Source organism: Chelonia mydas, chromosome 11 (assembly GCF_015237465.2).
Source record: "Chelonia mydas isolate rCheMyd1 chromosome 11, rCheMyd1.pri.v2, whole genome shotgun sequence".
NCBI lineage: Eukaryota > Metazoa > Chordata > Testudines > Cheloniidae > Chelonia > Chelonia mydas.
The window spans coordinates 75,340,555-75,357,585 of NC_051251.2; the positions used below are offsets into that span (position 1 = coordinate 75,340,555).

General features: G+C 43.8%; 1 protein-coding gene across 1 annotated transcript in view; it reads left to right on the forward strand.

The window, feature by feature from the left end:
- PCBP3 (poly(rC) binding protein 3) overlaps window positions 1-16,130 on the forward strand; it is a 59,092-nt gene extending 42,962 nt beyond the window's left edge. Inside the window, exons 11-12 of the mRNA XM_043525811.1 lie at window positions 2,106-2,158; window positions 15,361-16,130. Coding sequence (XP_043381746.1) covers window positions 2,106-2,158; window positions 15,361-15,534 — 227 coding nt within the window. The 3' untranslated portion in view covers window positions 15,535-16,130. The remainder of the gene's footprint in view (window positions 1-2,105; window positions 2,159-15,360) is intronic.
- The last annotated feature ends 901 nt before the right edge of the window (window positions 16,131-17,031 follow it).

The window sequence follows — 17,031 nt, forward strand, 5'->3', positions numbered from 1 at the left end:
GACTTAATACTGTAAAATATGGTTGTTCTGTTTTGAATTCTTAAAACACAATGATACCAACAGAAATGGAGCTCATTGGTTCCAGGGGTGCTGGAACAATTTGTACAGTGGGGCTGCTGAGAGCCATTGAACCAAACTGGAGACAAAAATGGAAACCACTTCAAGCCAGGTGGTGCGGCAGTCCCCCCAGCCCACCCCCAGCACTCCTAGTTCCAGCATCTATGATTGGTTCGTTCATTTTCTAAATGTACTCTGTTGTTATCAGCAAAATTAGTTGGGAAATCCTCTTTAGCAGTACCGAAAATGTTGGCGGAACTGAAGGATAGCAACACTAGATCATTGCTTGTATTGTTTGTATATTCCTTTTGAAGCAACTACAAAATACCACATGGCATGCAGCAGCAATTCCGGGGTAATTTCATTTCGTGACTTGCATGATAGAGTTCAATAATGCCGCTGTGTTATTTCATAGAGACACTGTAAGTAACTGGCTTCATCGCTGTTAATTGGGGGAAATGATAAAACATGAGGCATTTTAGGAGCCGTGAAGGCCATCTGGCCTTAACGTACCTGCCTTTTCTTTTGTTTCATTTTAATCCTACATTCTGTGTGCTTTTTCTCCATGCTGTTACTCCCCTATTTCTCCAGACGCAAACCTTGGTGTCTCTTGAACTCATTTATATTCTTTGCCTCAAATTCCTTCCCTTGTCATTTATTCTATATACTGATTAAAGTTTTTGTGAGTAACTGTAAATTTATGTTGGCTACTAGACAGCTTCACTCTCCCAGTGCTGTAAATAGGGATATGAATGTCACTATTTCGGCAATGATGAAGATCTAATAATCTTATTTAGAGAAACTACTGGTGACATATGCTTGGTCCTGTACTGAGAACAGTATGAAATGCTGATTGATTACATTTCAAGCTGCATAGATTTGTCCCCTGACACCTCCACTTTCATATTAATGGAAAGTGTTCTTTATCTCTTCAGGGAAACTGAAAGGAAATATATGTCTCTATACATATCAGTCGCTAGGTACAGCATGTTTCTATCTGGTTAAACAATAATTCAGGCTCTAAAAGTGGATGTCTTGCTTTTCCTGTGGTGGAAGAATTCAGTTAGTCAGTTCCCGTTTCGTATTTTGTGTCTTTGATTCATTGCTGAGTGTAAATCTGTAGTGCCTGGACTCCCAGCGTTGCATCGCAGAACACAAACGAGTCAACATGAAGAACTTCCACTCTCAGCCTGTGTTATCTGATGCATTGTGACACAGTATTCCACTTTCACTACCATTTGTAAACCACTTGTGAAGACTGCTGCCAGAGGGACATGCAGAAACATATCATCTAATGTAGCACTGCCACATGTCCTAACAAAGCCCATTCTTGATCTATCTTGTACCTCCTCTCCATGACTGTTTCTTAAGCATATTTTGCTGTATCATGTGATCAGAGAGGTTTGTAGTGTGTATACTACTTACCCCTTGATGCCATCATCATGATGATAAAGCATTCATCCTATAAGGCATTTACTACCTCTAATTTGTTGTGGGCCCTGTGATTTCTCACTCTCCAGTGCTTACTTACAGACTCCCCCACACAAAATGCACCTCTTATTTCTCATTGGCAGACTTCAAGCAATACAGGATGTTGCTTGCTTAACCTATTTCAGCTTTTCCCAGGTGGGTCTGTAATTTTGCACAATGGTTTTCAGTAATCTAGGGATTGTTTGAGTGTTAAAATAAAAGAAAGAAAGCATGGACTAGCTGGCAGTAGCAAGGAGCTCTTCCTCCTTGTTTCTTGGAAGGAAGACAAAGTGATGGAAAGGCACCTACAGTCACTGGCTTTTAGTCTGGAAGCTGTGAACCTCCTAATGAGAACCAACTGGGAGGGTTCGGGGTCCCAGAAGAACAGTGGTAACCAGTTGTAGGAGCGTTGGTAGTAATTTTGTTCCTTGTTATTATACCAGAATGTGTTGTCCGCTTACTCTCCTGGCCCTGAAGGAGTATGGAACATTTGTAATGTCTGCTATTTGGGTTAAATACCAGGCAATACACAGTGCTTTCTCTGCAAGCTATAATCATTTTCCCTTGCATATGCTCAGGTTTGGATGCCAGTCCCCCGGCCAGTACTCATGAACTCACCATTCCCAATGATGTGAGTATAGCACCTTTGAATGCTCTCTGTACCAGGATATATATGAAAGCTACAGATAAATCAGTTAAATAGCTATGTAGCAGCCAGTTCATTGAGCCCAGCCATGTTGTTTGGCAATGTTGTGTCAAAACATTTAGTATGATTGCTAGACTTAATGCACAGAATAAAACAAAGAAAGTTAAGAATGGGTCAATCTGGCTCTCCCCTTTTTTTCTTTGCTAGTTTAAAATCTATGACTATGTCTTTTCTTTAAAGTGAATTTAATGCTCATGAAATATGTCTGGTTGACAGCTCTAGAGAATGAGGTCATCTAATATTCCATGACCGGTACAGCACGAGGAGACTCTTTTCATGGTCCCACCAATGTGCTTTAGCTGTGTGGACCCCTGTGATGTAACTGCCCACTCAACCCTTGTTCTCTCTACTGACTGCCAGTTTACTATGTTTAATTTATTGTAAGTGGATCTGGAAAGGGATTAACTATAATTTAATCTTGTTGGACAGAGAAAGGGAAATCCCAATTTAGGAAAAAAAATTGGCAGGTATGTGAAGGAAGAGTCTGAGACGATCGAGGTTCCTCAGCAGGGGCAGGGAAATAGAATGTATATTTTTGTAAATATTCATGCACATTGCCTACGGGTGCACGTGCCCATGGTTGGTCTGACAGCGTCTGAGCTGTCGAGTGTTACCGGTGTGTTAGTATACAGTAAATGTCAAACTCACATGCTCAAATTTTCACAGAAATGAAGCATTTAAGGGCTAAACTCAGCCCCAGCTGAGGCACGGAGTTGTCCCAATGGAAAATCCAAGGATTCCAAGGGTCATTTCTCAGGTGGAGCTGCATGGGCATAGCCAGCTCTATGCTACTGGCTCCTCCCACCCGAAAAGTTGAAGAGTGTTAGGGACAGGGATGAAAGAGGCAGAGTACAGGGCACTTCACTGATCCTGGATTGCCACACTGGTTTCCCCAGGACCACTGCAGGCAGCATATTTTAAAGCAGCCCTGAGGCTGCTCTACATGCCATCCAGGGGCATTTTGGTCTCCAGGCAGCCCAGGGTCAGGGAAACCGAAAATTCTCAAAACCTTCTGCACCTTGGCAAGCTTCAGCTGCAAGTAGGAGGGAAGGTAGCATAGATGACATAGCTAGTCACAGGACATTTTCCAAACCTACTCTTATTCCTCTGGTTCATAGACGCTGACTCCCCTGTTTTCCCCTGGGTGCTTGACCCTTGCACTGCTCCCGGCCCCGCCCTCACGCTATCCCTTCCATGCAGCCCCGCCCCTGCCCCGCCTCTTCCCACCCCTGCCCCGCCCCTATTCCAACCCCTTCCCCAAAGTCCCCTCCTCAACTCCGCCCCCTCCCTGCCCCTATTCCAACTCCTTCCCCAATCCCTGCCCCAGACCCGCCTCTTCCTCGCCTCCTCCCCTGAGCATGCCACGTTCCCGCTCCTCCCCCTCCCTCCCAGCATGCTGCCAAACAGCTGTTTGGCGGCAGCTGGGGGGAAGTGCTGGGAGGTATGTGGAGGAGCGGGGACATGGCGCGCTCAGGGGGAGGGGAGGAGGACGTGGGGCAGGGGATGAGGGGAGCTTGGCTGCCATTGGGTGCAGAGCACCCACTAATTTTTCCCCATGGGTGCTCCAGCCCTGGAGCATCCACGGAGTCGGCGCCCATGCTCTGGTTCACCTCTGGAAAAAGGGGCAAAGAGTGATGTGGCAAATTTGCAGATGGTACAAAATTATTCTAGATAGCGAAGTCCAAAGCAGACTGGGAAGAGTTACAAAGGGATCTGACAAAACCGGTGACTGGGTGATAAAATGGCAGATGAAATTCAATGTTGATAAATGCAAAGTCATGCACATTGGAAAACATCCCAACTCTACATATAAAATGATGGGGTCTAAATTAGCTGTTACCACTCAAGAGAGAGATCTTGGAGTCACTGTGGATAGTTCTCTGAAAACATCCACTCAGTGTGCAGCGGCAGCCAAAAAAGCGAACAGAACGTTAGGTGCCATTAGGAAAGGGATGGATAAGACAGATAATATCATAATGCCACTATGAAACTCCCTGGTGCGCTCACACCTTAAATACTGCGGGCAGTTCTGGTCACCCCATCTCAAAAAGCATGCATCAGAAATGGAAAAGGTACAGAGAAGAGTAACACGATGATTGAGGGGCAGGGAACGGCTTCCCTATAAGGGGAGATAAACAGTCTGAGTCTTTTTAATCTTAGAAAAGAGACAACTAAGGGGGGATATGGTCAAAGTCTACAAAATCATGAATGGTGGGGAGGAAGTGACTAGGGAAATGTTGTCTACCCCTTCATATAACACATACATTAATAGGCAGAGGGATTAACACTAACACAGGGCAGTACTACTTCACACAACGCACAGTCAGCCTGTGGAACTAGTTGTCAGGGGATGCTGTGAAGGCCAAATAACTGGGTTAAAGAAAGAACTGGATAAGTTCATGGAGGACGAGTCCATTGATGGCTATTAGCCAAGATGGTCAGGGATTCAACCCCGTGCTCTGGATGTCCCTAAACCTCTAACTGCCAGAAGCTGGGACTGGATGACAGGGGATGGATCACCCAATAATTTCCCTATTTTGTTCGTTCCCTCTGAAGCACCTGGCCCTGATCACCGTCGGAAGACGGGACACTGGGCTAGATGGACCTTTGGTCTGACCCAGTCTGGCTGGTCTTATGTTCTTAGGAAAATCCTCTTGGGGAAATACTTGATGCTTTCCTGTGCCTTGATTCCCAAAGTTTCAGGTAGTTGCGTCATCTCAGGATTGGAAACATGAATGCAGAGATGGTTAAAGCATTTTTGTGAAGATTGGAGCAACTATTTGCAGAAGGATCTAGTCTCTGATAAATTACAGCTCTCTGTGAAGGTGATGTACAAATGTAAGCGGGGGAACAGTCCCGCTATTGTGGGGAACTTTCCTGGCTTCTGCACGACCCCGGTGAAGTGGGCTAGTGAAAGGATCTGAGTCCTTGCTCCCACTTCCTTTACCCAGTGGCCTCCCTGCCCTTGAGGACTCCCCTTCCACTCTCCTGTCTGGCAGAGTCCTCGTAACCCCAACAAGGCTGGGCCCAGGAGTCCTGGGGGCTCGACCCCCAACCCTGCTGTGGTCACCTAGGACAGGGGCTAGGGTGTCCCCACTCCGGGGTACCCTCTGCACTGGGCACTTCTCTGACCCACTGACCATTACATACAATTTAAAGCAAATGCAAGTTATTTAATCAACAATTAATTTTAAAAAGAATAAGGGAAAATGGGAAAGGTTAAAGGAAACACATCACCCCGCTCTGTGGCAGGGAACATCACAAACAGTGTCTCTGGAATGTCAGGGCAGTTCACAGTCTGCTCCTTGTAAGTCCCAGGCCCCTTCTCCGGCCCTGGCTGTGCTGCAGGGATGCTGTGGGCTGGACACTTGCTCTGGTGGTGGCCACACGCTCTCAGGCTCTAAGCGGTAGGACCCTTCTTCCCAGTGTCCCTGACCTGTTGGGGTTACGATCCAAGCCTGGCCTGCAGAGCCTCTTGGCTGAGGCGTCTCCCTGTGCGGGGCCCGCTGCCCAGGGTCCCCCTTGCTCTTCCCAGCTGCTCACCACACCCGGCTCCGGACTGCTCCAGCCCCAGCTCCACCACTCTGTCTCTGCACTGCTGCTGCTCTGCCTCCAGCTCCCTGGGCTGCTTCTTTGGCCCCTCTGGCTCTGGTTGCTACAGCTCTGCTCCCAGGACAGGTCTGTTCTCTCTGGCCTGTGCCTCTGGCTTTGGGGTGCAGCTCTGCTCCCAGAACAGGGTCTGCTCTCTCTGGATCTTGCCCAGCTCTGCTCCCCAGCTCAGCTTGGGCCCCTGCTTTCTCCTTAGCTCGGACCCGCTCTGTCTGACCCAGGCAAATCCAGCTCACACGGAGGAGGGGACCTCCCTGGCCTCCTGACTCCCTGGTTAGCCTGCCTGCCCTGTCATTCAGGCTGACTTGGAGCATTGGCCTCTCCCCATTGTTCCTGGAGACTGTCAGTCTCAGGGTCCTGATTCCCCATCAACCCTTCCCCTTTTTTAGTACTGGGAGCTAGCAACTAAAACACCCCCACTGAATGTTAGTAAGGGGGCACTAGTCCCCTTACACAAACTCCTATATATTACTTCAATGACTTGGGACTTGCAGTCACTAGAAACTAAACTTGTTCTCACACAGCTTTTGTCAGACATTGACAGCATGCTGAATATCTACAGCTGCTTTCTCATCCAGTGTGCTAGAGTATCCTTTTTTCTTTACCTCTTGGTGACCAGAATAATTTTGAGCAAGAAAATAGAGAAGTCTTTCAAATCCACTAATTTATCTTCACTTGGAGAAAAAGGGCTCACATGCCCTTCCATATCGTAAGGCAAATAGCCTAACAACTCTTTTTAGCAGAGGTAGAATAGCTTTCCTTGTATTACAGAAGAAATCAGTGCCAGAAGTCAAGGGATGAATGCCCTAGGGTTTGGAAATTCTGTGTGACTAATGATGATTTAATACATGCATTGACGCTCCTTGTCAATTGTGTTAGGCAGGGTGGAGAGAGTCGAGGGAGTGCAAGGGAGTGTAATGGAGTGAAGTATTTTCTTTGATCCTAGAAGGTTAATTTCAGAACTGCTCTGCTTATCAAAATATTATCTTAAAATCAAAACATTTTGGAATCCCCAAATCAGAAGGCTTCCATCTCAATTTGATTCTTTGCAGCCAAAAAACACAGGAAATCTTGAGTTGTGGCAGAACAGAGAGTCCAGAAGCAGTCAACAAACACTCCCCATCACCTCCTGGGTTTTTGCAAAAGCGTTTAATATACCAGACCTGAACGAAAGAAACACCATTGTCCTTGGTGCTTCATGGTTAGCTGATAACTGTTCTAACGTGAAAGCAAGCTACACTTTGCAGCCACATATGCAAAAGACCTCTTTCATGCATACTTCAACTTCACTAGCTTAAAAAATCAGCCCTGAAACTTGGTCTCTGAATTAGGGTTCTTTGTTCCAGTAGCACATGTAGATGAGGTCAACCCTGAATTTCTTCTGGATATGTAGCATCAGTCAGTAGTGAGACAGAAGCTTCAAGGTTCATGACAAATATGTTGGAGGAGCAGAACACCTTTAAGGTATTCCTGAGGGACACCAAAAGCATCACTTGGTCCCCAGCAGATAAATCTCCGTTTCCAGTTTGGGAAGTTTCATCACCAATAGTTCAGAATTACCACAGGAATTGTAGTCATGCATATAGTGAACATCTGGTGAACAAAACCATGCTTATAAAACAGATAATACAATGGCAGTCTAAGCAAACTGGGCAGTGCAAGACACAAGACCTACCTCACAGGGATGTTGTGAGGCTTGATGCATTAATAAATAACTGTTGTTAATAGTTGCATAATTCATAGATTCCAAGGCCAGAAGGGACTGTTATTATCACCTAGTCTGACCTCGTGTATAGCATAGATCAGAGACCCTCCCCAATATAATTCCTAGGACAGACCTTTGAGAAAAACAGTCAATCTTGATTTTAAAATGGTCTGTGACAGAAAATCCACCACGACCCTTAGTAAGTTGTTCCAATGGTCAAAACCCTTGCAGTCAAAACTTTATGCTTTATTTGCAGTCTGAATTTGTCTGGCTTCAGCTTCCAGCCATTGGATTGTGTTAGACCTTTTCTCTGCTAGATTGAAGAGCCCATTACTAAATATTTTCCCCCATGTAGACACTTGTAGACTGTGATCAAGTCACCCCTTAACCTTCTCTTTGTTAAGCTAAATAGATTAAGCTCCTCGAGTTTGTCACTAAAAGGAACATTTCTTAATCCTTTCATCATTCTTGTGGCTCTTCTCTGAACCCTCTCCAATTTATCATCATCCTTCTTGAATTGTGGGCACCAGCACTGGACACAGTATGGCAACAGTAGTCGTACCAGTGCCAATACAGAGGTAAAGTATCCGCTCTACTCCTACTCGAGATTCCCGTGTTTATGCATCCAGGGATTGCATTAGTCCTTTGGGCCACAGCATCACATTAGAAGCTCATGTTCAGCTGATTATCTACCACGACCCCCATATCCTTTTCAGAGTCTCTGCTTCCCAGGATAGTCTCCCATCATGTAAGTATGGCCTACATTCTTTGTTCCTAGATGTACACATTTACATTTAGCCATATTAAAACACACAGTGTTTGCTTGCACCCAGTTTACCAAGCAATCCAGTTCACTCTGTATCAGTGACCTGTCCTCTTCATTATTTACCCCTCCCCCAGTTTTGGTGTCATCTGCAAACTTTATCAGTGGTGATTCTATGTTTTCTTCCAGTTGCTCGATAAAGAGGTTAAATAGCACAGGGCCAAGAACTGATCTCTGTGGGATCCCGCTGGAAACAGCCCTGCTCAATGACTACAGTAACCAGTTTTTAAATCCATTTAATGCATGCCATATTAATTTTATACTAATCAAAATGTCATGTCATACCAAGCCAAATGCCCGACAGAAGTCAAAATATCTTACATTAACACTATTACCTTTATCTACCAAACTTGTAATCTCATAAAAAAAGATATGAAGTTAGTCTGACAGGATCTATTTTCCATAAACCCATGTTGATTTGCATTAATTACAGTCTCCTCCTTTAATTCTTTATTAACCAAGTCCCATATCAGCCACTCTCACAGGATTGATGTCAGGCTGACAGGCCTATAATTACCTGGATCACCCCATTCACACTTCTTAAATATTGGCACAACATTAGCTTTCTTCCTGTCTCCTGGAACTTGCCTGGTGATCCAAGACTTATTGAAAATCAATATCAATGGTCCAGCAAGCTCCTGAGCCCGCTCTTTTAAAACTCATGGGTGCAAGTTATATGAACCTGCTGATTTAAAAAAGTCTAACTTTAGTAATTCTGTTTAACATCCTCCAGGGATACTAATGGAATGGAAAGAGTGTTATTGCCACCATATAATCAGACTTTATAATCTGTTTTTTCTCCAAATAAGAAACAGATATATTTATTGAACCTCTGCCTTAACTGCATTACTACTGACAATTCTACCATTTCCATCTGGTAATGGACCAATACCATGGTTAGGGTTCTTTTTGTTTCTATTTGAAAAACTCTTTCTTATTGGCCTGAACTATGCTGGCCATAGACTTCTCCTTGTGTCCCTTCGCTTCCCTTAGGAGTTGTAGAAAATTGATAATTGCTGATTTATATTCATTACTATCAAGTTCCCCTTTCTTCTATTTGTTATATATTATTTTTTAATTTTTGTATAGCTATCTTCACTTCCCCTCTAAACTAGGTCTTTTTTTTTTAACCCAGCACAGTCTTCCTCCTCAGTTGTGGGATTGGGCCTTTTGGGGGCATTTAGTAAGATGTTCTCCAGCAATGTCTGGAGGTTAGCAGAATCATAGATTTTTTTTTTAAGGCCAGAGAGGACTGTCAGGATCATCTAGTCCAAGCTCCTGTATAACACAGGCCAGAGAAAGTCACCCTGTGATTCCTGCACCAGACCCCGTAACTTGTGGTTGAGTTAGAACAGATCCTTTTAGAGAGACATCCAATCTCAATTTAAATACTTCAGATGATGGACAATGCATCACATCCATTCGTACATTGTTCCAATGGCAATTACCCTCACTGTTGAAAGGTATTGCCTTGTCCCTAGTCTGAATTGGTCTACTTTCAGTTTCCAGCCATTGTTATGCCTTTGTCTGTTAGTAGATTAAAGAGCCCTCTGTGGTCAGATTCTTCTCCTCATGTATGTATTTATAGACCATGATCCAAGTCATCTCTTAACCTTCTCTTGGATGAACAAAATATATTGAGCTCCTTTAGTCACTCACTATAAGGCAGCTTTTCCAGAGCTCAGATCATTCTTATAGTTCTTTCTGAACCATTTCTAATTGGTCAACATCCTTTCTGAACTTTGGATGCCAGAACTGGTCACAGTATCCAGTAATGGTCTCAACTCTGTACTGCTTGGCGATGTTCTTCCACCGGGGCCCCATGTCCTTTTCAGAGTCTTTGCATTCCAGGACATGGTGCCCCCTCCTGTGAGATGAACGATGTTGTATGAAGTGATGTTATAATTATCTCTGTGGTTGGCTCCTAGTGTTCAGAGTTAAGAAGCAGTTAGTTGGCGGAGGAGCCTCCTGTGAGATTTTAAAGAGGAATTCTAGTGGCCTAAAGTTCTGTGTGCTGCCTTCTCTAACCAGGATAACTCTGTTCACCTTCTTCACTTATCCCCACTTGATATTGCTCTGTTGGTTACTCTAGTATTATGTACTATGGGGCCACAGAAGAGGAAGGAGACATAGCATAGGTTACCAGTGAGGATTCCCTTTCCTCATCATCCTCCCTCAGCAGCCATTCTCCTCCACTTACTGAGAAGTCAGCAATACGAGGAAATCTGCACTGTCATAGAAGCAGCATTCTTACACTAAATCTAATTGCAAAGTGGAGCAAATTGTTGTAAGATCTATTAATGTGTCTTCAATGTGACAAAAGAAGAATAAACATTCAGATAAGAAACCGTCACCAGTTATACAGACTGTGACAAAGGGAGCACAGCTGCCATTTGAATGACATGCAGAATTTCAAGGCAAATTTCTTGAAAGTGAACTTAAATTTGCATGCCTCAATAGAATGTGCACACACAAATGAGACTGACATACATCGAATCAAGTAGTTAGACCACTAATTGATTTGTACGCACAAGTCCTGTTGGCTCTTGCAAATACTATAATTTGCACACACAAATGACAGGGAGTCAAGGGTGAAAGTAACATAAAAAGCTTACCAGTACAGGGGCCCGGCCGCAGGTGGAAGGGGCGGGGTCTAGGGCGGAAGGGGTGGGGTTGGGGGGTCAGCCTCCCTTAGCCATGTGCTTAAGTCCTGTTGAAATCAATGAAGCTAGGTCAGTTTACACTAGCTGAGGATCTAGCCCCATATTTCTTGAGAATTTTATCGGAGAGTCTATTGGGTTGCTCAGTGTCATAGCCTGGTTCTGATCCCCATACAGTTAGAGAGAGAGGAAATTGGGGAAGGAGTAGGAGTAACAAAGGGGTAGGAGTAATTATTGAGAACTACTGAAAATGTGTCAGCTCACCTCCTGATGGGACACTTGTCCTAAGAATCCACCTAAGGAGAGAAAGGGACTTCAGTGGTAAGTGACCTACCTGTTTTCTTCTAATTATATGACTCTGCCGAGCGGTTTCAGGTTGGCTGGGTCTGGAGGGAAGCTGTGAGTGGATACAATTCAGGAGCTCCATTCAGTTCTAACTTCAGGTCCTAACTGGAATGAGGGGGGAGAACTTTGTTCCATCATTAGTTGATCAAGACTCATTTTACCAAGCCAGTGTACACACGATTGACATCTTCAGCACGATTGTCAGTATTGGTCCTGAAGAGGCTCAGGGGTTGAATGTGCTTTGAGCAGATACTCCTGGACTGAGAAATGATGACATTTACAACAGCAGCATATGGAGGAACGATCACTCCCCGGAGAGGCATTGTATATCTCCACCCACCCAGTAACAGGGGACTTCTCTTACCTCTGAACTTACTGGACTCTACATCTGAGGCAATTGACTCTGAATTTGACTCCAAATTTCCAACAGGAAAAAATGTGGGTGGTGTTAGTGAGAAATGTATTAGTCCTGTTCAGCTGGAAATGAGCCAGACCCTGCCCTATCGGGTGACCATGAGGGGGATATTTGCATTTTTCTTCAAATACTGCAGATTCCAAGCTGCATGATAACACATCACAGCTTTGTGTTCATAACTTTGTGGCTGACCTGGTAATTGCATGCAGCACTGGATTCTTTATACAGGCTCTAGTCTGCCAGAGTGGGGTTATATTGTAAGGGAAATCCTTTCATTCTGTGGAAAGCCGTGCAACCTCTACCTCAACTGCTGATCTCCCTTCCTGCAGGCGCAGTGAACCACCTCCAGGCTAGAATTAACTTTGCTGTCAATGAATGATTCAGAGTTCAGGTGGAGCTGAGACTTGGGCTGTCTGTTAATCACAGTTAACTCACGTGATTAACTGCAAAAAATTAACCTCACCATTAAACCATAGAATACCAACTGAAATTTATTAAATATTTTTAGATTTTTTCTATATTTTCAAATATATTGATTTCAATTCCAACATAGAATACAAAGTGTATAGCGCTCACTTTATATTATTATTTGCACTGTAAAAATTATAAACAAAAGAAATAGCATTTTTCAATTCACCTCATACAAGTACTGTAGTGGGATCTCTTTAACATGAAAGTGCAACTTACAAATGTAGAATTGGTTTTGGTTATATAACTGCACTCAAAAACGAAACAGTGTAAAACTTTAGAGCCTACAAGTCCACTCAGTCCTACTTCTTGTTCAGCCAATCACTCAGACAAACAAGTTTGTTTTCATTTACAGGCGATAATGCTGCCTGTTTCTTATTTACGTCACCTGAAAGTGAGAACAGGCATTTTCATGGCCCTTTTTTAGCCAGCATTGCAAGGTATTTACGAGCCAGGTATGCTAAACATTTGTATGCCCCTTCATGCTTTGACCACCATTCCAGAGGACATGCTTCCATGCTGATGATGCTCATTAAAAAAAAAAAAATCATTAATTAAATTTGTGACTGAACTCCTTGGGGGAGAATTGTATGTCTCCTGCTCCGTTTTACCTGCAGTCTGCCAGATATTTCATGTTATAGCGGTTTGGGATGTTCGTTTCAAGAACTTTTACTGCAGATTTGACAAAACGCCAGGAAGGTACCAATGTGAGATTTCTAAAAATAGCTACAGCACTCGACCCAAGGTTTAAGAATCTGAAGTGCTGTCCAAAATCTGAGAGGGACGAGGTGTGGAGCATGCTGTCAGAAGTCTTAAAAGAGCAACACTCCGATGCGGAAACTACAGATCCTGAACCACCAAAAAAGAAAATCAACCTTTCTGCTGGTGGCATCTGACTCAGATTATGAAAATGAACATGCGTCTATATGCCCTGCTTTCTATCATTATCAAGCAGAACCCGTCAACAGAATGGACACATCTTCTGGAATGGTGGTTGATGCATGAATCTTTAGCACATCTGGCACGTAAATATCTTGCAACACCGGCTACAACAGTGCCATGCAAATGCCGGTTCTCACTTTCAGGTGACATTGTAAACAAGAAACGGGCAGCATTATCTCCTGCAAATTGTAATCAACCTTGTTTGTCTGAGCGATTGACTGAACAAGAAGTAGGACTGAGTGGACTTGTAGGCTCTAAAGTTTTACACTGTTTTATTTTTGAATGCAGAGGTTTTTTGTACATAATTCTACATTTCTAAGTTCAATTTTCATGATAAAGAGATTGCACTACAGTACTTGTATTAGGTGAATTGAAAAATACAATTTATTTTCTTTTTTACAGTGCAAATATTTGTAATAAAAATAAATATAAAGTGAGCACCGTACACTTTGTATTCTGTGTTGTAATTGAAATCAATATATTTGAAAATGTAGAAAACATCCAAAAATATTTAAATAAATGGTATTCTATTATTGTTTAAAAGTGTGATTAGTCGCAATTAATTTTTTTAATCGCTTGAGAGCTCTAATGAATTTACACCGTGTCGTCCTGTGAAATCTGAGGTAGGCTATGGCAGTCACTTTATCAGGTGTGAACAATGCCTAATTAGCTCAATGATGCATTAGCTCTGAAGCCCAATGAGGCCATTAACTGTTTCTGCTAAAATGTTCAACCCTTGAAACAATGAAATTCAGGTACTGTAGGACTGTGAGCAGAGCTTAAGTAAAGTGTCACCATTTGGAGTTTCCTAATCTTGCCCTCTGTCTGTTTCTCATGTCATTCACTGTGTCTGAGGGAATGCCATTGATGAAAGGCAGAAAAACTGAATATTTAATGTGGACAGGTCACTGCAAATCTCCTTAGCATACCTCACCACCACTTCTCAGGCCCAAAGTTAGCTAGCTCTCTTTGACTGCTTCGAACACAGTGGGGAAGCTCTGGAGATAGACACGCTTTTCTTACTTCCATGTACCTTAAAGTAGCCACTCTGGCAGTGTTTTGATTTTCTTTAAAAATACCCAGGCAACATTCAGAAATCCTCCTCTCACTTTCCTGGTTCCCAGTTTCCCCTCTCACTTTCTTTATCTATTCTTTCCTCTTACTGTTGATAAATTTATCCGTTGGGGGCCTATGCAAAGGAAGTTTGTGATCTCACTGCCGTCATAAGTAGACTGGCATTCCTTCTGTAAACACCTAACCCTTGAGGGCGGGCAGACGTTATCAAGTGCATGGGAATGGAGACCTGACCGACTCTCTCAGCCCGATAGCTGACCTTTCCAGAAAAGGGCTGAGGAAATGTCTGTAATGCATCTTCTCTGGGAATAGAGAACGTTAGTCTCTAGTGCTGTCAACCTGCTACCTTCCACTAGCACAAAAATAAATACCGCCACCTTCTCTCTGATGCTCATCTTTGTGAGCTCAGGCCACTTCAAACCTGGTTAGATGGAGACCTCTAGGATCTGCTTAGCAAGGGATTGATTCAATGTGGAGAGGCACACTGACCCAGGAGGGTGTCAGGGACAGAACAGACCCGTTCATGCTGATTCGAAGGGTAGCTGCTGTTATTAAAAGAAAGTGAAGGAGAAGGCAGAAGCAGATGATGTCTTTGGTGATTTGGCAGAAGTTCAGTGACCCCCCATTTTAAACTCCGTAACTCTCCCACACATTAAAATCACAATGCAGATAGATAGCCTTTCACCTCTGGTACGTTCCAACCAGCTGAGGACACAACTGAAAATGAGTTTGGTGACCTAGTGCTATGTCTGTATCTTAGCCCTCAGCACTAGCTGGCATAATCTCTGTACAATTAGCAGTCTCTGCTCAAGAGAACCAAAAGACTGAAATAGCACCAGGCTACTGCAGGTCAGGATGAACTTACAAGGGCAGAGCTTTGGGCAGGAAATTGCTCATATTACCTATGGCTTAAACCAGTGCTTTCAGTCTCCTGCCTTCATGAGCATTAAAGTCACTCACATCCTTTCGCAGAAATGATGAGTTGTCTGACAACCCCTGTGAGCTTCACCGTGTGATCATGCTTGCATCCTGCAAGTTACTGTCTGAGGATCTGCTTTAAGAAATTCCCTCCATACTTTTTTCTAGCTAATAGGCTGCATAATCGGACGCCAAGGGACCAAAATCAATGAAATTCGACAGATGTCTGGAGCGCAGATCAAAATCGCCAATGCCACAGAAGGCTCATCGGAACGTCAAATTACCATCACAGGAACCCCAGCTAACATCAGCCTTGCCCAGTACCTCATCAACGCCAGGTGAGATGTGCTAATCAAGGCCACGTTCATCCACCGCAGTCTCATGACCGCCCTGTAAAGAGAGGCCAACTGAATAAGTCATACAAAACTCAGACAGTAACATATACTCCAAGCATTACTTTCATGGGAGTGATTTCATTAGGTTCCAGGGCACTGCATGAAGTGAACACACCGGTGATTTTATTGGTTGTTGATGTTCAAAGCGAGTGGGAATATTATTTCATCGATGTGGGCCTTTCTCCCAGGAAAGCCTTCCTAATGACAACTCAGCCATTTCCTCAGGGTTAGAAGTCAGGCCACAACTTATGTGTTGCTCGAGTTATGGGTCTGTTAACGTCTCTGTAGTTGTACCTTGTTGGCAGGAGTTTATAATTAGGCTGTAATATTATGTTCCCTCAAAAGCAGGGTGAGTTCTCAGCCGGGGTGTGGGAATTTGCTTGTTTTGGGGGAGAGGGCAAAATTTGAAAACAGTTCATTTAGCCATTTTGTCCACGTGGCAAAAATATAAAGAACAGCAAATGCTGAATGTGAAGTCCCAGGTGCCTCTGTTATGTGTTTCCAAGACTCAGAAATGTCTTCCTCCTTCAAACTAATTAGACCAATAAATAACAAAATGGAACAGACTGTTTATTTTCTTTTAATAATAGCACACCTGCGATACATTTGAAACAGAAGATTTCATGAAGGTAATTAGTAGCTGAACTTATGGTGAATGTTCACCATTAACATTGGCCCAAACTGGAGTCATAACAGTGTCTGTGGTTCACTGGGGCAAGGATGCACTGAGCAAAACCTAGTCGTGCAAACATGAAAGTGCAAGTTTGGACTACTGAGTAAAACACGCTTTTTAAGAGGGCTGTAATTGGGTGTGGTTGGCTGAGTTTATCCCAGAGTGCGAGCTGTAACTGAGTCTCGAGGAGGAAAAGGGGTGGAGGTTGGATTTAGTCAGACTTTTTGTGTCTGAGCACAAATGCACAGGTGGTGAGATGGGGAGAGTGGACCAGACCTCAGAGGAAATGTGATAGTTTTCTATTTAGGAGCCCCTTGAACAATGCATCACATTAACATTAGAAAGAGACCAGTTGCAGAAGGGGTTCATACAGCTAGATTGACTATCAAATCTTTCCACACAGGGCAGAGTCTGTATCATGCCAGCCAATCATGAGAGGTCACTGGAATTTTAGCATTTAACCATCACATTTATTACCTTCTGATAGTGTTTCTCCACCTGCCCCATCACACTGTCAGGATGAAACTGCAGTAAGAATGCCCCCGAGGAGTGCTCTTCTCCTAGTCGCTTCATGACTTTGGTGCTCATTCAGGAGAGGGACTGACCGCACTGGCTAGATGAAGTATCGTGCAAGCAGGGTCGGTGTGAGCGTTCTTGCCATAATGGAGGCTGTGCTAACTAACCGCACTTCTGACCTGTCCCAACCTCTGCCCTTCTGTCCTAAACGTCGTCTTCCCACTCTGATGTGCTTCAGCACCTGCATTCTGACCT